Here is a 22,153-nt window from a genome sequence, read left to right on the forward strand (position 1 = left end):
TCTCAGTCCCTGTAATAACCTCAGTCCCAGCGTGTACACAGCTCTCAGTCCCTGTATTAACCTCAGTCCCAGCGTGTACACAGCTGTCAGCCCATCATAACCCCAGTTCCAGCGTGTACACAGCTCTCAGCCCCTGTATAACCTCAGTCCCAGTGTGTGCACAACTCTCAGTCACTGTAATAACCCCAGTTCCAGCATGTACACAGCTCTCAGCCCCTGTCATAACCCCAGTTCCAGCGTGTACACAGCTCTCAGCCCCTATCATAACCCCAATTCCAGTGTGTACACAGCCATCAGCTCATAACCCCAGTTCCAGCTTGTACACAGCCGTCATCCCCTGTAATTACCCCAGTTCCAGCATGTACACAGCTGTCAGCCCCTGTCATAACCCCAGTTCCAGCGTGTACACAGCTCTCAATCCGTCATAACTCCAGTTCCAGCCTGTACACAGCCATCAGCCCCTGTCGTAACCCCAGGTCCAGCTGTGTACACAGCTCTCAGCCCCTGTAATAACCCCAGTTCCAGCGTGTACACAGCTCTCAGCCCCTGTCATAACCCCAGTTCCAGTGGGTACACAGCTCTCAGCCCCTGTAATAACCCCAGTTCCAGCATGTACACAGCTCAGTCTTGTATAACCTCAGTTCCAGCGTGTACACAGCTCTCAGTCCCTGTAATAACCTCAGTCCCAGCGTGTACACAACTCTCAGTCCCTGTAATAACCTCAGTCCCAGCGTGTACACAGCTCTCAGTCCCTGTAATAACCTCAGTCCCAGCGTGTACACAACTCTCAGTCCCTGTAATAACCTCAGTCCCAGCGTGTACACAGCTCTCAGTCCCTGTATTAACCTCAGTCCCAGTGTGTACACAGCTGTCAGCCCATCATAACCCCAGTTCCAGCGTGTACACAGCTCTCAGCCCCTGTATAACCTCAGTCCCAGTGTGTGCACAACTCTCAGTCACTGTAATAACCCCAGTTCCAGCATGTACACAGCTCTCAGCCCCTATCATAACCCCAATTCCAGTGTGTACACAGCCATCAGCTCATAACCCCAGTTCCAGCTTGTACACAAACGTCATCCCCTGTAAATTACCCCAGTTCCAGCTTGTACACAGCTGTCAGCCCCTGTCATAACCCCAGTTCCAGCGTGTACACAGCTCTCAGTCTGTCATAACTCCAGTTCCAGCCTGTACACAGCCATCAGCCCCTGTCATAACCCCAGTTCCAGTGTGTACACAGCTCTCATCCCCTGCAATAACCCCAGTTCCAGTGTGTACACAGCTCTCAGCCCCTGTAATAACCCCAGTTCCAGCGTGTACACAGCTCTCAGCCCCTGCAATAACCCCAGTTCCAGCGTGTACACAGCTCTCAGCCCCCGTCATAACCCCAGTTCCAGCGTGTACACAGCTCTCAGCCCGTCATAACCCCAGTTCCAGTGTGTACAGCTGTCAGCCGCTGCAATAACCTCAGCCCCGAAGTGTACGCAGCTCTCAGTCTTTGTATACTCAACGCCAATCACGTGTACACATAGAGCCAGCACTTACTTTCGGCCGTTTCCACTCAAAACTAACCGCCGGCTTCTCGCTGTAAAACAGGGAAGATTCATCCGCTGGGAATTCTGGATCCTCGTATAAAACCCCCTGAGTTAAGCACAGATTTTTCAGCTCCTGGTAGGTGGCCTTTCTCGCCTTCACCCCGATGGTCCCTCGGTCTTTCACTGCCTTCTTTTTTTGGGATCCCCCACTCACCGAGCTGAACACATAAGGCATGTTTGGCAGGTAACAAGTGAAGCCGAGACAACAACTGCAGGAACTGAAGAGAGTCCCTGGGTAAGGTGTTGGTTTACCTGTCTGTGCAGTTTCACCTGTTGTGGAATCTCCTGTAGAACTCCACCTCACTGCACATTAACTCCACCTCTCCTCAGAGAACTTTCCTCTCACTTCTATTGTCATTGCCAGTCCCAAAACTGACACACCCTCATCAAACATCTCAGTAACTCCTATTTAGACCAGTCTGCTTCCCCTGGAACTTTACTGCAGCTCAGCCAACCTTGGTTGTTCAAGCCTTTCTTACACCCGGACTCAAATATTTCAGCATTCTCCTGGCTAGCCTCTTGTCTTTTATTCCCTACAGCCTATATCCTAACTCACACCAACTCCTGTTCACCCATCATTATCCCTTGATCTTCACTGGCTCCCAGTCTGACAATACCTCAAAACTAAACTTCTCATCCTTTTCTTCAAATTCCTCCCTTCCGTGACCTAGTCCACCCCTCTGCAATCTCCTCCAGCAGTCTAGCCTCTGGGATAACAGTGTGCTACCAATTCTGACTCGAGACTTTTACATGCATGTTTCAGATTGTGGATGGTCATGGTAGGGGGTACCATCGCTTGGCTGACCAGGATGGTCTTAATACCTGCCATTGTCATATGGAGGAAAGATTCACAGGTTAATGTACAACTTGTTCAGCCATGTATGACTCAGCTTCTCCGGCTGCTAAATCCTAAACCAGGACTTGAACTCAGAGGCAGAAACACTATCACTGCAACACTATCTTAAGCAAAAATCATAAATTTCCAGAGCAACATAGTAGGTCTGGCAGAATCTGTGGAGTGAAATCAGACTTAATGTTCCAAGTCAGAACGGTTCTGAAGAACGGTCATTGGACCTGAAACATTAAAGCTGCTTACTCTCCACAGATGCTGCCAGACCCACTATGTTTCTCCAGCAAATTATGTTTTTGTTTCAGATTTCCAGTGTCTGCAGTTCTTTATTTTATTTTAGACCTATATCCTAACTATGTGTATATAACTGGTCTGCACATTCTGTAGTAGGACAGCAGCATGGTCTTTAGTGTTCAGGTGAAACTTTTTATCCACATGCTTTCAGCAGAGATGTAAGTCTGATTTAAATAAGTCTACTAGTTACCAGAACTGGACACATGAAAATTTGTTGTGAATGCATTGCCTGCACATGCTATTATCTCGCAACACTGCTGCATAGGAATACTGCACATCCAGGAATGATTCACAGACAGGTTATAATAGGGAGGGCCTTTGATTATACCTTACATGTTGTGCCATTAGGAAATAAAAACGAGTTCAACCGGGCCATGTAGAACAACTTGCTGTGGCCCCTCAGATTTGGGAGTGCCTAGTAATGCAAGACACTTGAAAGAATTACCACTGTTTCTGTGAAACTATTTTGTCCTGAACACCTCAAAACTATTTATTCATTTCATTCCTTTCTCTCAAGATTTCTAGTGAACACCCAATGACACAAGAGGGAAGAAGCTAACTTTCTTCCACAGTATATCTAGTCAATGAGCTGAGGTTTTGTTTCGCAGTAAGTGCATGAGGAAGTTACATTTTGCAGTGAGTCGGTAGCAAAAACTTTGGGAAGTCAAAAGTATCACTTCATTATTGCTAAAGTCTCTAATATCTACTCCAGTGTTGATTTTATGAGAGCCAAAGAAACTTACAGCCTAGAAAAAGGTGCTTAGGCCCATCACATTCATACTGGTCAAAAACAACCACCTAACTATTCTGATGCCATTTTCTAGCACTTGCCCATAGCCTGTATGCCTGGGCATCCCAGGTGCATATATGAGTACTATTTAAATGTAATGCAGGTTTCTGCCTGTACCACCCTTGGAGACAGTGCATTCCAGATTCCCATCACTGTCTAGGTGAAAATGTTTTTCCTCACATGTCCTCTGAACCTTCTGCCCCTTACCTTAAATCTGTGTCACTATTCATTAAGTTAAAAATCACACAACACCAGGTTATAGTCCACCAGATTTATTTCAAAGTACAAGCTGTTGGAGTTCTGCTACTTCATCAGGTAGCTAGTCCTGACTAGCTACCTGAAAAAGGAGCAAAGCTCTGAAATCTTGTACTTTGAAATAAACCTGTTGGACTGTAACCTGGTGTTGTGTGATTTTTAACTTTGTCGACCCCAGTCCAACACCAGCACCTCCACATCATAAGTATTCATTGATTCATGTCCCATCAAGGGAAAATGTATCTTCCAGTCTACCCATCTATGCTCCTCATAATTTTATACAACTCAATCATGACCCCTCTTAATCTCTTCTGCTTTAAGGAAAACATCAGCAGTCTATCCAATCTCTCTTCATAACTGAAGCTCTCCAACCCAGGCAACATCTGTGTAAATGTTTTTTGCACCCTCTTCAAGGCTATTACAATCCTCCTATAATGTGGATTCCATAACAATACTCTAGGCGTGACCTAAGCAATGTTTATACAGTTCCACTATAACCTCCCACCTTATTATCCACTTTATTCAACTGTCTTGATAGTTCACTCAGCAGCCCATTTTTTTCAACCTTTTCCAGTTCTCAGATACTGTAGCAGTCCATGTCCAATTGCAGCAAGACCTGGAAAATGTCCAGGTTTGGGCTGACAAGTAGTAGTTCACATTCCTTGTCACACAAGTGTCAGGCAATGACCATCTCCAATAAGACAGAATATATGACATGCCTTAACATTCAATTGTATTACTATTGCTGAATTCCCCACTACCAATGACCTGAGGGTTACCATTGACCAGAAAGTGAACCAGACTCACCATAAAAATATAATAGCTACAAGAGCAGGTCAGACCCTAGGCATCTTGAAGCAAGTAATTCATCTCGTGACTCTTTGAAGTCCATCATCTATAAGGCACAAGAGTGTGATGAAATACTTCCCACTTGTCTGGATGAATATGCTTCCATCAACACTCAAAAAGCTTAAGATCATCCAGGACAAAGCAGCCCACTTGATCAGCACAGCATTCTCAAACATCTACTCCCTCCACCTACAAAGCTCAGTGGCATCAATGTGTACCATCTGCAAAATAAACAGAAATTTGCGCAAGGTCCTTAGGCAGAACCTTCCAAACCCATAACTGCTACAACTTAGGAAGACAAGGATAGCAGATGGGTGGGAGCACCATGACCTGCAGGTTTCCTCTAGGTCACTCACTATCCTGACTTGGAAAAGATATCACCAGCTAAACTTCGTATCCCCAAAGTGAGGCCCAATAGGAGTCAGGCTGTGCGCAGTGGTGGTTTCACAGATTTCAACATCGTATCTCTGTTCTGTGGATCCAACCTCTCTTTCTGTCACACATCTTTCTTACTTCTGATGACTAGCAGAAGGAGCTATCTGCCACTTCAAAATTAGAATGGAACGTGTCAATGATGTTGAACTTATTAATGTCAGAAATATATGAAAAACTTACAGCATACCTTTATCTCAAACTCCTTTTTAAAATTAATTTTCCCTAATGGAGTTCTAGTCAGAATCTGTGCCTTATGTACAGGTTTTCCAATGAGACACAACTGATACTCTTGTGCCTTCTCATTATGCCATTAGCATTATTCTGAAGAACAGAATGGAAGTTCTCTCCAATTCCTTGGCCAATATTCATCCCTCAACCAACATCACAAAAATATAGACGGTCCGATCACATTGGTTTTGGGAGCTTTCTGTGTATATTGAATGCTTCAGCTCCTAAACAGTGACCAGATTTTGAGGAATATAGAATATAGGAGGCATGGTTAGTAAGTTTGTAGGTGACACCAAAATTGGAGATATAATGAACAGTGAAGAAGGTTATCTAAGATTACAAAGAGATCTTGATCAATTGGTTCAATGGGCTGAAAAGTTTTGGTAAAACAAACAAGGGCAGGACTTATACAATTAAAAGTTGGGCTTTGGGTAGTGTTGTAGAACAAGAGACCGAGGGGTTCAGGTATATAATTCTTTGAAGTTTATATCACATATCAATAGGGTGGTTAAGAAGGCATTTAGTATGCTTGCCTTCCTTGTTCAGACCTTTGAATATAAGAGTTGGGACGTTATGTTGACATTGTACAAGATGTTGGTGAGGCCTCTTCTGGAGTATTGTGTGCAGTTCTGCTCACCCTGTTGTAGGAAGGATATTATTAAGCTGGAGAGGGTTCAGAAGAGATTGACTAGGATGTTGGCGAGAATGGAGGGTTTGAGTTATAAGAGGAGGCTGGATAGGCTGGGGCTTTTTTTCACAGGAGTGTAGGACATTGAGGGGTGAACTTATAGAGTCATAGAACCGTACTGCATGGAAACAGATCTTTCAATCTAAATTGTTCATGCCAACCAGATATCCAAAATTAATTTAGTTCCATTTGCCAGTGTTTAGCCCATATCGTTCTAAACCTGTTTATTCATGTACCCATCCAGATACCTTTTAAATGTTGTAATTGCACCAGCCTCCACCACTTCCTCTGGCAGCTCGAACTCTTGAGGGTTATATATAAAGTGAATGGTAGGTGTCTTTTCCCTAGGTTGGGGGATTTCATAAATGGAGATCATGTTTTAAAGGTGAAAGGAGAAAGATTTTAAAAAGACAGGAAAGGTTTTTTTTAACACGGAGATTGGTTCTTTTGTGGAATTAACTTTCAAAAAAAAAGGTGAATGTGGTTATAGTTACAACTTTTAAAAGACATTTGGGTAAGTACATTGTTAAGAAATGTTTGAAGGGATATGGGTCAGGTGCAGACAGGTGAGACTAGATAGTTTGAGATTATGGTCAGCATGGACTAATTGGACCAAAGAGTATGTTTCTGTGCTGTAGGCTTCTGACTCTCCAAATACTTCTTTCGCTGTAAAGTTCATAAGATCATAAAACATAGGAGCAGAAATAGGCCATTCGGCCTATCGAATATGCTCTGTCATTCATTGAGATCATGGCTGATCTGATAATCCTCAACTTCATTTTCCTGCCTTTCCCCATAACTCTTGATTCCCCCTACTGATGAAAATTCTGTCTGTCTCAGAGTACTTTTGAACAACCTGAGGTTGGGTAAGATGCAACTCAAATGAAAGTTTATTTTCTCTCATAACAAGAAAGAAATAATTCTGTTATTTCAGGAGTCGATATGGTTAACAGGATGATTCTCAAAAAATCTACCCTGGAATCTTGGAACCAATTGGGAGTTTTATCAAATGGTTTTGTTTATCCTGGACAGCTACCTAGTTAATATTTAACTGGGAAGAGAAAACAGAACAGCATTTTATAAGCAATGGACCTGGACTAATCAAATCAAAGTGCACTATTTCAGAAGAGGTAAGTAAATCTGCAAATGAAAGGTAATAAATTTACGGGTGTAGTTGTTCAAAGTAAGGCTCATTGTATTATAGATCCTTAAAATAGATATATTTATTTTATGAAACAAGACTTTTGTTTTGGTTGATTTTTGATCATTCATTGGTGATATGGATATGTTCAACCTGTCGTGGAGACAAATCCAGATGCTAGTTAATCTTAACTGTGACAAATTACAGTCTATCTGGTTGGTCTTCAGCTCAGTGCTAGTATCCCCACCTCTGAGTCAGAAGGTAGCATGTTCTAACCTCAATCTAACTGAAAATCATCCTTGGATTTTAGTTGACACCCACTGGAATACTTGTCCGTGTGGATGATCCTGTCTCTCACTGTATGATTTTGGAGCCTGGGAAAAGCCTTCCCTGTCTAGATGACTGATTCTCTGACCCTCATCAACTGGGCTTTGGGTGGAGACATCCACAGATACTGTGGATTCTCAGACTGTTAAACAGCCTGTGAAACTTCTCCAACAAAAAGTGTGATGATATAGTAACAACTTTCTGGTGTGAAAATTATATTTCAGAAGTGTGAGTAGTTTTAATAGTTCGCATATTTTAATTATGCCTGGTGGAAACCATTACAATTTGATATCAAGGTTAACAATCAACTTCAGCTAATGCAATGTGAATGATTGTGACACTGCCACATCTAGGTCTCTTGCAGAGCTTCAGATTGTGGGCAATTATCTACCCGGATCACCACAATTCCAATTTGAGGTTTTTCTCATGTTCCTGTGGCCATATGTTCCCTGACCACCCTCAAACAGTTAAGGGTTGTCCAGGTTTTCCCCGGAAGGTTAGAATCTGGAGTTTTGCCATTCATGTAATTAATTAGATTTGAGATTGATGATGTTCAACCATGAGATATGCCATCATGAGATACCACTGTCATCAGGCAATGGAGTTATGTTCCAGTAGGGACTGTATGATTTCAAACCTGTGTGTAAAGTGTTTTCTCTGTCAATGAGGGTGCTTTGTTAATTAACATCCAATGGTAGATAAGGATAAACACTTTCCAGTAGAAACAATAGAAGGCCCGAGAGTCAGGTGCCACAAATTGAAGGTGATTTGGCAAATGAACCAGAGGTGACACACGGAAGCATTCTTTTATAAAGTGAGTTGTTGGGAAAAGGTGATGGTAACAGTTTTGGTCATAACTTCTGAAAGGGAAATACTCAAAGGAAAAACATTTTCATGGGTGTGAAGAATTTAGATTCTTCACACCCAAGTATTTAGAACAAATGGAACAGCTTTACGAAAGGTTTAGTACAGAAACTATGGGCTAATGGTCTTTTTTTGTGTTGGATCATTTGAAAATATCCATCACAGATTAGTCTTTTAAAGCTTTCAAAGTTAGTAGCAGTGGAGGGGTTGTGATGTAAGGAGTTACTGGCTGCAAATTGCCTATCCCAATTTCCATGCCTTTGCCATTTGTGGTCAGGCCTTCGCTGCCTCTGTCTGCTCTGCAGTTCTCCACAAAACCTCTCCACCTCACTTCTGCCATAAGAACAAAAAAAGGAAGGAGCAGAAGAAGGCCATATGATACTTTGAGACTGTTATACCAGTCAATAGCACCACAGCTGATCTGATTGTGGCCTCATCTACACTTTCCTGCCTGTCCATCAGAACCTCTGGATCCCCTTGTCAGACCATTGAAAGTATGTCTACACTAGCCCTGAATATAGTCAGTGACCAATGTTTCTTCTAAGCAGCTCTGCCACTCACAAGGTCCACATACAGTGAATGGTATTTGGATGCATCAACCTTCAGTTCTGTAAGTCACTGCTGCACACAGACCTCGGAGATCCATACAGTGGCAGCACAAATGAGAGAGAACATAGTCACTGAGCCATGCAACCTCCATTCTTCTCTGTAGAAAAGAATTCCCTAGACTAAAAACCAACCCTCTGACAGAAGAAATTCAGCCTCAACTCTATCTTAAATGGAAGACTCTTTATTTGAAAACTTTGACACGAGGAGAGACATCCTCTCAGTATCCAACCTGTCAAGCCCCTCAGAATTTATATCTTTCAATAAGACTGTCTCTCATGTAAAATGCTCTATGAAACCTACCTCCTTGACCCAGCCTTTGATCACTGTCCTAATATCTCCGTACATGGCTCTGGGTTGAGTTTTATTTCTTAATGCTCCTATTAAAAACTTTTGGAAGCCTTACTACATTTAAATGCAAGTTATCACAAGATAGCAGGTTAGTCTGTTAACTGATGGTTGTTCTCCCTGTCTGATTCCAGCGTTGGGTTGAAAAGTGTTGAGCATGAAGCAGATCTTCTCCCTGCTCTGGATGGGAACACTCCTGCAATGGGGGACAACAAACCGGCCCTACATTCATCCTTTCCATCTATTTACCTGCAATCAAACTGTTGTCCAGGAGGAAATGGACCAAAACAACAGCTTCCTTCTTGACCTGAGTGGGGTCGATGTCACGAGTCCTGTGAATGGGTCTGAACAGAGGTGGGAGGATAAGGTACAATGGAATGTCAGCCGCAGCAAGATTCTCTCCTTAATCACTATCCAGAAAGATCTGGGCAACCTCTGGTTCCCCAGGCTGAGCCCACTGGAAGGGTCAGGGGTAGTGTTGATGGCCCCCTTCCATCTGTACGGGAGCCTGGCCGCTCTGTCTTTGGGGACTGGGGGGATCACTGCTGAAAACTTCCGTGACCACCTGGGACTTGTGGACCACGGATGCATTGGTGATCGGCATTCCTGGGTCATGCGTTGGCAAGGCAGGCTGCTCGAACAGGAAATCTTATCTCAACAAGGAGGCTTGCTGGACACTGGCACCTGGTTAGTTGTCAGGAAGGGCCTACACCTCCGCCAAGCCTTCCTGTGGGAACTCCAGTGGTTCCACCCCAGCGTGCAACTGAAAACAGCCAACACTAGCCAGCCCTACATGGCTGAGGAGATGATCAACAGCCTCATCCGCAACGCAACTGCTGGAAGGGTCAGCAGCCTGGTGAATGGCCTGAGTCCAAGCACAAATCTGGTGTTGGCCAGTTACATTCACTTTAAAGGTAAGAGCCATATTAATGAGCAGAAAAAGTCAAAGGATTGAAATGGCTTATCAGACATCATCCCCATATCCCCAACAAACACCAATCTTAGGAGGAAACCTTAAGGAATTTCTACCTTCCCAGTGTTGGGTTCGGTGGATTGATCCTGGTTGGTTTTGTGAGGCTCACCAATATACAGACAGGTAGCATGGACTAGGGTTATGTTCCTTTGGACTTAGGATCCTAATGGGTGACCTAGCTGAGGTCCAGAATTTGGGTGCAGGCATGAATTGCGCCAGTTTTGAGAAGTGCCTTTTTGTGCCAAGTTTATGTTCAAACTTATTTTCTGTTTACCAAATGCAAAATCTGCCACAGAACAGTACAGTCAGGCAATGCCGTAGAATGCACTTTATTTAAAATTTTATATTCAAAATGGTTCCTTAATTCTATTTGTGTGTTGAAAGGGTTGGGGGTAATGTAGAGGAGCCTGGCTGCTCTATCTCTGGGGGCTGGAGGTACACTGCTCAGAACTTTCATGATCACCTGGGACTCATGGACTGTGGATGCACCGGTGATCTGACTCCTGGTTCGTTCATTGGCAAGGCATGCTGCTCAAACACGACATCTTATCTCGGCCAGAGGCTTGCTGGACATTGGCACCTGGTTAGTTGTCAGGAAGGGCCTGGAACTCTGTGAAAGCTAGTGCAATTCTATTAAGAAAGCTGAAAATATGCTTATCACAATACAAACACCAGGAAGAACCTAATATAAAATGACTGAAAATGATATTTAAAACTATCCAGAATCATTTCCTCCTTGTGATATGAAAAGCAAATTAAAGCATTGAATATGTCAAAGGTGATGGACCCTGACACTAGTAATTGTACTGAAGACCTGTTCTAGAACTTCCCACACCACTAGTAAGTTATTCCAGTACAGCTTCAATATTGGCATCTACCTGACAATGTGGAACATTGCCCAGTTATGTCTGTCCATAAAAAGTAGAACACGGCCAACCCTGCCAATTAGTGCACGATCAATCCATTTGCGATCATCGGTTGCATTAGCAATGCTCATTTTGACCCAGCTATCTTCAGACATTTCATCAATGGCCATCCCTCCATCATAAGGGCAGATGGGGGAAAACATCATAAACATCACCACTCGATGACACAAACAGCAGAAAGAAATGTGACAAGAAGTACCAACCTGTGTGTAAAATGTTGCAGCTACACAATCAAATAAAAAGAGTACATTTTATTCTCTCCTAGCAGCTTCCTTCTCTCTCCAGCTTCTCCTGCGGCCGCCCAATCCTCCCTGTAGCCTTTGTGTCATTCTGTAGCAAAAAGGAGGCTGACACCCAGTGCAGGCCTCCCTTGCCCCTGCTACAGGCTGCCCTCACCCTTCTCCTCCCACTACTGGCCTTTAAGCCACTCCTGTTGGAGCCGTAGGTTCTGCCACCCCTTCCTGGCCCACACACAAGCAAAGCACGTGTTGATTATGGGGCCATAGCATACGGAATGTGTTGATATCATTAGTACATGTGCAGATGCTTCTACAGACCTGCCTTGTCGCAGCCAGGAGATTTCACTGGCCATGTCAACTCACGTGCAGCCACCACATTGCACTATGGAGAATCACTCAGTTTCAAAGAACAGTCTAGAAGTTCAAAAACATCCAGACAAGTAGTATGCTTGATTGGCATTCCATCAAACACCTTCAACATTTATCCCCCTTTCACCACCGACCTATAGAGGCAGCAATGTGTACCATAAATAAGATGCACTGCAGCAACTGAAAAGGACTCCTGTAACAACATCTTCCAAACCATGAACTTTCCAATATAGAGGGATAAGGTCCGTCAGTGCCTGGGAAGACCATCACCTCTAGGTTCTACTCCAGATTTGGAACTATATTGTCGTTTCTTCCTTATCACCTGGTAAAAATCCTGGAATTTTCTTTTGGGGAAGTGGTGGTGTAGTGGTAATGTTACTAGACTAGCAATCCAAAGCCAGCCAGTGCTTTGGGGACATGGATTCAAATCCCACCATGGTAGATGGTGATGTTTGAAATTAATTTAAAAATATCTGAAACACAGAGTTGGTCCACTGTTGACATGTAGCCATTGTTCAAAAAATATATGTAATAATTGTTAGGGAAGGAAACTGCTATCCTTACCCGGTCTGGCTTACATGTGATTCCAGACTCAAAGCAATGTGATTATTTCTTAATTGCTTCTCTGGGCAACTATGTTCACTTCCCATGAGCCCATGCCCTTTGTATTACTAGCCCAGTGACAGTGCTGCTACACCACCACCACTTCCAACCTATTCCTGCTCCTATCTTATATAGTCTTATGTAGAAACTGAGGTTAATGCAAAGCTCTGAAGTTATTTTTTAATATGAGGAAAGGTTGAAGCAAACTAGGCCTACCCTCATCAGAATTTAGAGTGAAAAGTAATGTTATTGAAATGTATAAGATTCTGATGAGCCTTGGCAGGATAGATGTTGGGAAGATTCATAATTACAGTTCCAAAACAAGAGTCCCCGCACCCCATTTTAAGATGGCAGTGAAGAGGAATTTCTTCTTTCAAACAGTCGTGAAGCTTTGGAACTTGCCACCCAAGACAGGCATGGAGGCTGGATCACTGACCATATTCAAGGCTGAGCTTGGCAGATTTCTGAACTGCAAGGCAGTCAAAGGTTATATGGAAAGGCAGGAAAATGGAGTTGAAGCCACATCCTCAGTCATTATCAGACTGAATGGTGGAACAGGGATAAGAAGCCAAATGGCCGACACCTGTTGCTATTTTCTACACTCTAATGCATGGGGAAAAAGGGGAAAGTGGTAAAATTTGTACAAAATATGTTAAGGAATATACTCCTCCTTTCCCCTGTGATCCCTCCCCTTCCCCCCCCACCTCCTCACGCGCCAAAATTGTGGTGAACAGCTGTACTAGGATGGAAGCTTTTCAAGGTTCAGTCCTAGAAGCACTGCTCTATTTGATAATCCTTAATGACTGGATTTTGAGGTATAGAGCACAAAGTTGAAATTTGCAGATGACATAATACTTGGAATATCAGAAACATTGAGGAATGAAGAGTTACAATGCAAGCTAAATGATACTATTTTATAGGGGCACATGAATAGAGATACTTGGGAATGGGATGTTTGTTCAAAATCTTTTAAGGTGTTTACAAAGCAGTTAATAATATATAAGGGATCCTGGTTAGTATAAGTAAAGGCAGAGAATACAAATGTTGAGTAGTTACAGGAAGGCAATGTGGCTTTAAGAGGTTATTTTGTCCTGTGTTTTTTTAAAGGGAGGTTTTAAGACAGAGGTACCAAGTGGCTAATGAAGACCCATAAAGTAAACTGCTTGGGAGGCCTTGGGTATTTAAAACATTTGGAAGAATAGAAGCAGCCTGGATTGGTGTGGCCAGCCCTCATAAACAGGATTTGTAGTTTTTAGTTTTTTAGCTTTAAGCAGTTACTGTTGAAGTCTCAAGTGGGCAGAAATTGTTGGAATTTTGAAGAAGTAGAAGCTTTCCTATCAGAAAGATGTTTTGAAACTTGAAAGGGTTCAGAAAAGATTTACAAGGATGTTGCCTGGGTTGGAGGATTTGAACTATAGGGAGAGGCTGAACAGGCTGGAGCTGTTTGCCCTGGAGTGTCGGAGGCTGAGGGGTGACCTTATAGAGGTTTACAAAATTATGAGGGACATGGATAGGATAAATAGGCAAAGTCTTTTCCCTGGGGTCGGGAAGTCCAGAACTAGAGGGCATAGGTTTAGGGTGAGAGGGGAAAGATATAAAAGAGACTTACGGGGCAACTTTTTCACACAGAGGGTGGTACGTGTATGGAATGAGCTGCCAGAGGAAGTGGTGGACACTGGTACAATTGCAACATTTGAGAAGCATTTGGATGAGTATATGAATAGAAAGGGATTAAAGGGATATGAGCCAGGTGGTGGCAAGTGGGACTAGATTGGGTTGGGATATCTTGTCGGCATGGACGGGTTGGACCAAAGGGTATGTTTCCATGCTGTACATCTCTGACTCTATCTTTTCCCTCTCTTGGTTACAGCTAAAAGTCGCCTGAGTCCCGACTCAGGCGACTGACTGTGTGGAGTTTGCACGTTCTCCCCGTGTCTGCGTGGGTTTCCTCCAGGTGCTCCAGTTTCCTCCCACAGTCCAAAGATGTGCAGGTCAGGTGAATTGGCCATGCTAAATTGCCCGTAGTGTTCGGTAGGGGTAAATGTAGGGGTACGGGTGGGTTGCGCTTCGGCGGGTCGGTATGGACTTGGGCCGAAGGGCCTGTTTCCATACTGTAAATCTAATCTAATCTAATCTAAAAGCTGGGGTTTCTCTCTGATACTAGGTTACCTGTGAGATAAATCTATCTTTCTGAATTTAAGTTTTAGCCAGAGGGTGTGTTTATGGGATGTTACTACATTGGTACAGTTAATTAATTATAGTTACTGTTCTGTAATTCTGTTTAAGTTTTCTGATTTGTTATTATAAATTCCTCTTTCTTTGGATGTATTTTAACGATAGTATTTAAATAAATTGTGTTTTGCTTAATGTTGAGTCGTTTGACAGTGGCATTGCATCTGAACACAGCACATTATATTTCTTTTTAAAATATAAAAAAGTTAAAATCTAGGCTACCTCCATATTACATTTTGAGGGGGTCTGGTCTGGTCCATAACAAGTGGCATAGTTGTAATGTCACTGGAATAGTAATCCAGGCCAAGCCAGTGGCATCCATATTCCATGAACAAATAAAATAAATGCTAATGGGAAATTGGTTCAAGTCCCACCTTACCAGCTAGTGGAGATAAAATACAATCAATTAATAAATCAAAGTGACCACTGAACTAACAGCAATTGTTGTAAAAACCATTGGGTTCATTAACATTCTTTAGGGAAGACTATCTGCCATCCTTACCTGGTCTGTCCATATGTTGTTGTAGATTCACAGCTGCTGGCTTTTAACTTCCCTTGAAATGGCTGAGCAATCTATTCAATTCAAAGGCAGTTGGGGAATGTCAACAAATGTTGGTAATCTTGCCAGTGACACCCACATCCCATAACAATAATACTGAAAATACTGATTTAGCCCCAATTAGTGTACAATTATTCAATAGATAAACATTGGAATCTTATGTTGATTAATTGTGCAGGGCTGTGAATCTATAATCTTACATCTTCTGGCTGTGACATCACTCCAAGGTCACTCATCCTTACTCAGGTGGGTATAAAAGTTCTTCACTGGAAGAGAAGAGCAGGTGAGTTTCCCAGTTACTGCTCAACATTTACCACTCAAGATTTGGAAGATGATTTAAAGTGCAGCTGTGTCCTTCTTTCAAATTATTTAGATTATTTCCAGACTGGGAGGTTAGCTTTGAATTTGTGATGAGCCCTAAGTGAGGGCAGAAACTACACCTTGAGAGATGCAATCAATGTCTAAGCATGTTGGTTGTGTGTACATTCAGAAGGCTTTTGATAAAGTTTCTCATGAGAGTCTGTTAGCTGAAACTCATGGGACTGCAACCAAATTAGTCAGGAAATTAGCTGAGAGATTGTTGATACATTATTTCTGTCACGACTTGTGCAAATATTACCTTTACTTCTCAGGAAAGTGGAAGACTAGATCGCAATGTCATGGATCAGAATTTCAAGATTTCTTCGATGATGGAGAGGATAAGGTCCAAGTCTCTATGACAACTTGGTGTGGCAAGTTGGAGTATAAGATTGATCCTACATACACGATGATTAAGCTCCCAGTGACTGGAACAGCAGACATCATGCTTGTCCAGCCAGTCCAACCAGACACGTTGGAGAGTATTGAATCCTCCCTCGAAGTTAACAGGATTGCACTTCAGTCTGGGTAATTATAAAAGTAGTTATTTAATTATTTTGAGGCATTGAATCTACAGAATGGAGATGGGCCTATTCACCCAAATGATCTATGCTGGTGTTTGTGCTTCACACCCTTCTTCACCTCATTCCTTCAGCACATCCTCCTGTTCTTTTCTCCCATTTGTGCTTTTCTAGCTTCATATTTATCTCTGGAACTTACATTTCTCAGAAAGTGTCTAAGTATATTGGTTATGTGTACATTCAGAAGGCTTTTGATAAAGTTTCTCGTGAGAGTCTGTTAGCTAAAGCTCATGGGATCGCAACCAAATTAGTCAGGAAATTAGCTGAGAGGCAGGAGACGGAGTAGGGATAATGGACAGGTACTACAATTGGCAGAATGGGACTAAAGAAGTCCCATGGGAATCTATGTTGGAAATCAACTATTCACTGTAATCATTTACAACTTAGATAATGTGATAAAAAGCCACAATTACAAACTTAGTAAAGGACAAAGAAAGGCAGTAATTGTGAGTAGTGTCAGTGAAAGCATAATTACAAAGAGATGTTAATAAATTAAATGAATAGATAATGTGGTGCTCACTGCCCATGAGGGTAGTGGAAACAGACACATTCGATGAATTCAAAAGGAAATTGGATGGGCAGTGAAGGATATAGGGTTGCTAGTTCATGGGAATGGGATAAAGAGATTGGTCCACAGAGATCTGATTATGAATTTGTCAAGCTGAATGAGCTCTTTCTCTGTCTTGAATGACTGTATGAGTCAGGTCTTTTGTTGGAGACATGGTGTATGACCACAGTGTTACATTAAGACCCCACAGAGGTTCTCACTCACTGACTCCATAGGAACTCCCTGGAAAGTTTGAAATTCTGTCGTTCCTCTTTGGGACCTTTCAAACAAAATTCAAATATTTCTAACTTCCTTATCTGGATTATTACTGAGGAAATGTTTGACACATTAAGACCATGTTCGACTCCTTGGTAACTATATAACCAACTCCAGTCCATAAAGCCTGAAACCAAACACCCCCTGACTACCCTGCCAAACCTGGACTACCCCTGACCTATCCGACTTCAGCTACACCACCTGACCAGTATCCAAGCTGGCCTGATTAACCCCCCAACATGACAACCTTGTCTGATCCATCAAGCCTATTCCCTGAACCACTTATCCACTTACCCACTTATTCACCTTCCACTCTTCCCATTTATGACTCTGCCAATCTATCCTACTCCCTTATGAAGCCTCACCCACCATGCACCTTTGCTCACTTTACTGACGAACCAGACACCTTTACCCATTTAGTCCATCGCCTACCAATAAAATCATCCACACTAATCTTTACCCATTTGCCTCACCCCATTGCCCTCTTACCTCATTCACACATATTCATGAACACACTGAAAAGTTCCTAAGTTATTTGGCATGTTTGTGAATGAATTACCAGAATACATTCAAAAACAGTGGGTCTGTCTTTCTTCCTTTGAAGATCCAGCGCTATGATGAAAGACTCAATTTCAGAGATATTCTATATTTCTGAAGAGACTTGCATCCAAGATCCATGCCAGAAATGTGGATCCATCAGGACAGAAAAAATAAGAGTGAGAGTGATCATCCAACAATAAATGAAGCTCCTAGATGCTCCTGAGTTGCATCTCTAAAACTAAGGTGAATTGATTTCGATGTAAGCGAATGTTAAGTCACCCACTTGGCACCTAAAACGAAAAGAATAGGGCACTCTCTAAATAATGAAAATTTAGGAAGAGCAGAGGTCCAAAGAAACCCAGGGTCCAGATACATGTCAATGAAATGTCAAGAACAGGTACAGAAAATGAGCAAAAAAGCTATTGGAATGTTTGCCTTTACATCTGGAGGACAAGCGTATAAGAGAGTAGGAATCATGCTTTGGCTACATAGAGCTCTGGTTAGACCACTCCAGTTCTGCAATCAGTTCTGGGCAACATACCTTAGGAAGGATGCCCTGACCTTGAGTTGCAGTATACATTTACAAGATTTATACCTGCAATCCTAGAATTGTATGCTATAAAAACCCAAATTAGAATGATTTTGTCAAGACGTTAAAGGGGAACAGCTAATTAGGTTGGGATTAGAGTCAAAATTTTCAGAAGTGATGTTAGAAAACACTTCTGCTGTAGAAATTTGGAATTCTATTCCACAAACATTGTAAATGTATACTGCAACTCAAGGTCAGGGCATCCTTCCCTGACCCAGTTATAAAGGCAAGCATTCCAATAGCTTTTTTGATTATGTTCTGTACCTGTTCTTGGCATTTCATTGACGTGTACCTGGACCCCTGGGTTTCTTTCGACCTCTGCTCTTTCTAGATTTTCATTATTTAGAGAGTGTCCTATTCTTTTCTTTTTAGGTGTCAAGTGGGTGACTTAACATTTGCTTACATTGAAATCAATTTGCCTTGGTTTTAGAGTTTGATGCAATATTAATTGTTAATTTTAAGATTGAGGTTTATGGATTTCTTTGTTAGCTAGTGGTACTAAGGGATTGGAGAAAAGGTAGATTCATGAAGTTTGGTCACAGGTCAGCTACAATATAATTGAATCTGAAACAGGCGCAAGGGACTGAGTGGCCAATTCCTGTTCCACTCTTCCTGTACAGAGTCCCAGTCTGTTCAATTTACCCTGATCGCTACAACTTTCTAGTTTCTATGAATATGATAATTTTCTTTTTACATCTAATTTGCATAAATAGCCTTTTAATTTAAAGACAGACAATTTATACTACCCGAAGTAACATCCTGTCAGGGTAGAATTTTAATACAGTTTTTGCTTTTCAATTCTGATTTTCCAGAAGTGAATCCCATTATTCGATTTACACATTGCCCTAATTAACTGTATTGCTACTACTCATGCTTTGTGTATGTGTACCCCAAGATCAAATTTGGATCTCTACTCTTTTTTCATTGTTATTTTCCAAAGAGTATGTGGTTTCTTATCTTTCTGCCAAAATACTTTTAACGTTTATTTAAAAGTAGTTACATAAAGACAATTCCTATTACAAAGTGGAGAGGAAATTGGACATGGCGGGGAGGGGTAGAATAAAGTGGGAATCTCGTTTACAGCCTATGTTTAGAAAAGGCCTGATCATCAGTTCTGATAAAGTTGGTGGAATTCAGTATCCAGCAGTATGATAGACAGTGTCTTGTTTTTCATACTGAACTTTGAGGAAGACAGTGTAGAACTTCAAAGTTACATTGACAAGTTGGTGGAGTAGACAGACAATAGCAAATGAAGTTCAATGCAGGGAACATGAAGTGATTTATTTTGGAAGGAAATGTGTGATTGACAAATTACAAGCTGTAAAGGGTGTGCAGGAGCAGAGAGACCTGCATGTATACGTGCATAAGCCTTACTGTCTTTCTTACATCCTGAACCATATCCTATTTCACCTCCAGAAAGTTTCTCTGAACATGCTGTCATTTGTATTTTTGACAATGGGGGCAATGTATTTTTTTCTTCTTGCTATCACCCCACAGGATTGTAAGGCTTGTCTTGCCACGGTTCAAATGGAACAGTACATATGATGTAAAGGAACTTTACCACAGGATGCAACTGCCAAATATGTTGAGCGGTCAAGCTAATTTCTCCAGATTAAATAATGTCCAAAACCTAACACCAGACCAGGTAAGGAAACAGTTTGATTAATAGGTGACCAAATGGTACATTTGTTAGTGTTCATGTTAATGAACCAAACATAAAGTCACCTCTGACATGACAATCTAATTCTGGGCTACAACCTGGTAAGCTAAACCTCCTCCCCAGCCACTAAACTCAGGCTAAACTAGTCTGTTCTCATCATCTGGGTTCAACCTGACCCTAAGATAAGCTTCTGACCCCATGTAATTTCCATTATCAAAGCAGCCTATTTCCATTTCTATAACTTTGCCTGTCTGAACTTATTAGTTGCCAAAACACTCGTCCACGCCTTTGTTACCTTTAGACCAATGTTCACTCTAAGCTGTAGAAGTGCTTGGCCATACAGCAATTGGTCATACACAGGGTTAAAAACAGGCCACATGCTGACAATTAAATAACTGATGTTCCTTTTAAAATAATGTATGAGTACTTGTTGACCTATATTGGCTCCCTACCCATCCAGCAGGGTAGAATCACAGAACTGTTACAGGACAGGAGGAGGATTCTTGGCCCACCAGCTTTCCAAATCCTGACCAGTTGGTCCATTTCTTCTGTCTTCCCCTTGTCATCCTGCCCCTTCTTCACTTTCAAAAAGGAGCCTCATTCTTAATTTCAAAAGTTTTAACTGAAACTGCTTTCATCGCAGTTCAAGCAGTACATTCCAGACCGTAACCTCTCACAACACGAAAAAACATTTTCTCATGTTGCCTGTTTTTCTTTTACCAATTATTTTAAAAGTTTGAATACCTCAATCAAATCTCTTCTCAACCTTATTTTCTTTGAGGAAAACAGTTCTAACTTAATATGAGAACTAGGAGCAGAAGTAGGCCATTCAGCCCTTCGTGCCTGCTCCACCATTCAATACATCATTGCAGATTTCATCTTGGCTTCAACTAAACTTTCCTGCCTGCTTGCCATAATCCTTTAACCCATTACTAATTAAGAACCTGTCAGTCTCCTCAAATTTATTCAGTGTTCCGGTATTACCGCATTCTGAGATAGTGAACTTCTCAAACTGTCTATGTAAATGAAGATCCTCACCTCTGGAATCATTTTCATGAATTTTTTTTGCTCTGTCTCCAAACTCTATTGTTTTTCCTAAAGTGTGATGCACAATACTCTAGTTCAGGCCAAACTAGTGTCTGACACAAGTCAACATAACCTGCTTGAACTTCTATTCTATACCTCTATTGTTAAAGCTTAAAATTTTGCATACTTTATTAACTGCCTTCTCAATTTGTCCTAACACCTTTAAAGGCTTATGTACATATACATGTAGGTCTCTCTGCTCCTGCACACCCTTTACAGCTTGTAAATTGTCCATCACACATTTCCTTCCAAAATAAATCACTTCATGTTCCCTGCATTGAGCTTCATCTGCTATTGTCTGTCTACTCCACCAACTTGTCAATGTAACTTTGAAGTTGTGCACTGTCTTCCTCAAAGTTCACAAGTTTTGTACTGTCCACAGAACCAAAGGCTAGGTCAAAAATATACATGTCAGAGAGCAATGGTTCCAGCATTGACCCTTGGGTGAGTCCATTAAAAATATTCCCCCATCTCCAAAAAAATCAATTTATTTCCTGGTTCAAAAAGATGGTTCATTATCACCTTTTCAATTGGAGATGGGCATAAAATATTGACCTTGCTACTGAGACTCAGATGGCACAAACAAATGAAAAAAATCTTTCGAAACTACCTTTTAAAAACAAACTTTTGGCTATCTGTGGCTGAGTGTTGAATGTTTTCTAATGTTACTGTGAAACAACTTTTAATATTTTGACTAAGTTATAGAAAGACAATTTTTAAAAAGTTGTATCTTTGAGCTTCCTCACTAAAATTCTTACTTTTATATTGTTTTAGATAATACAACATGTTATTTTTGAAGTGATGGAAGATGGAGAGAAGCCAACCCCTCCAGGACATATTCCATTCAGTAATACAACCATCACAATGGAGATTCGGATAGATAAACCTTTCTTTTTCCAGGTCTATAGTAGAACATTGAATAATCTGCTGTTTCTTGGCAGAGTAAAAAAACTTCACTGAAATCCAGAATTTAAAATATTTTTATGTATGCTCACAGGGTGACTTACCAGTTTTAATTAAATTTTCTAGGAAGGGCAGGACTAGGAGTAAATGGGAATAGAGTAGACATTCCTGTAGAAGGGATAGAAGCAACAACAATGCAAAATTGAGGAGCTAAGTGGCCTCCTTTTAGGAGTATTTTTCACTATTGTAATTTTGAATCAGAATACAACATAGCAATCTATAAATAATTACTCCATTTAGAAAATAGCTGAAAGTGTTGCTGGAAAAGCACAGCAGGTCAGGCAGCATCCAAGGAGCAGGAGAATTGACGTTTCGGACATGAGCCCTTCTTCAGGAGCCCTTCCTGAAGAAGGGCTCATGCCCGAAACGTCAATTCTCCTGCTCCT

At 41.7% G+C, this 22,153-nt stretch overlaps 2 protein-coding genes across 2 annotated transcripts in view; one reads left to right on the forward strand and one right to left on the reverse strand.

The window, feature by feature from the left end:
- The window catches only part of capn9 (calpain 9), a 70,403-nt gene extending 68,521 nt beyond the window's left edge, over window positions 1-1,882 (reverse strand). The window contains exon 1 of the mRNA XM_060852300.1: window positions 1,543-1,882. Within this exon, the coding sequence (XP_060708283.1) occupies window positions 1,543-1,767 (225 nt within the window). The 5' untranslated portion in view covers window positions 1,768-1,882. The remainder of the gene's footprint in view (window positions 1-1,542) is intronic.
- Window positions 1,883-7,035: 5,153 nt separating this feature from the next.
- agt (angiotensinogen) lies at window positions 7,036-21,764 on the forward strand. Its single transcript, XM_060821381.1, has 5 exons — window positions 7,036-7,111; window positions 9,402-10,181; window positions 15,801-16,053; window positions 19,556-19,703; window positions 21,579-21,764. The coding sequence occupies exons 2-5, from the start codon at window positions 9,425-9,427 to the stop codon at window positions 21,762-21,764; spliced, it is 1,344 nt and encodes a 447-aa protein (XP_060677364.1). The 5' UTR covers window positions 7,036-7,111; window positions 9,402-9,424.
- Window positions 21,765-22,153: the final 389 nt, after the last annotated feature.

The sequence above is a fragment of the Hemiscyllium ocellatum genome, chromosome 3, assembly GCF_020745735.1.
Source record: "Hemiscyllium ocellatum isolate sHemOce1 chromosome 3, sHemOce1.pat.X.cur, whole genome shotgun sequence".
Classification (NCBI taxonomy): Eukaryota; Metazoa; Chordata; class Chondrichthyes; order Orectolobiformes; family Hemiscylliidae; genus Hemiscyllium; species Hemiscyllium ocellatum.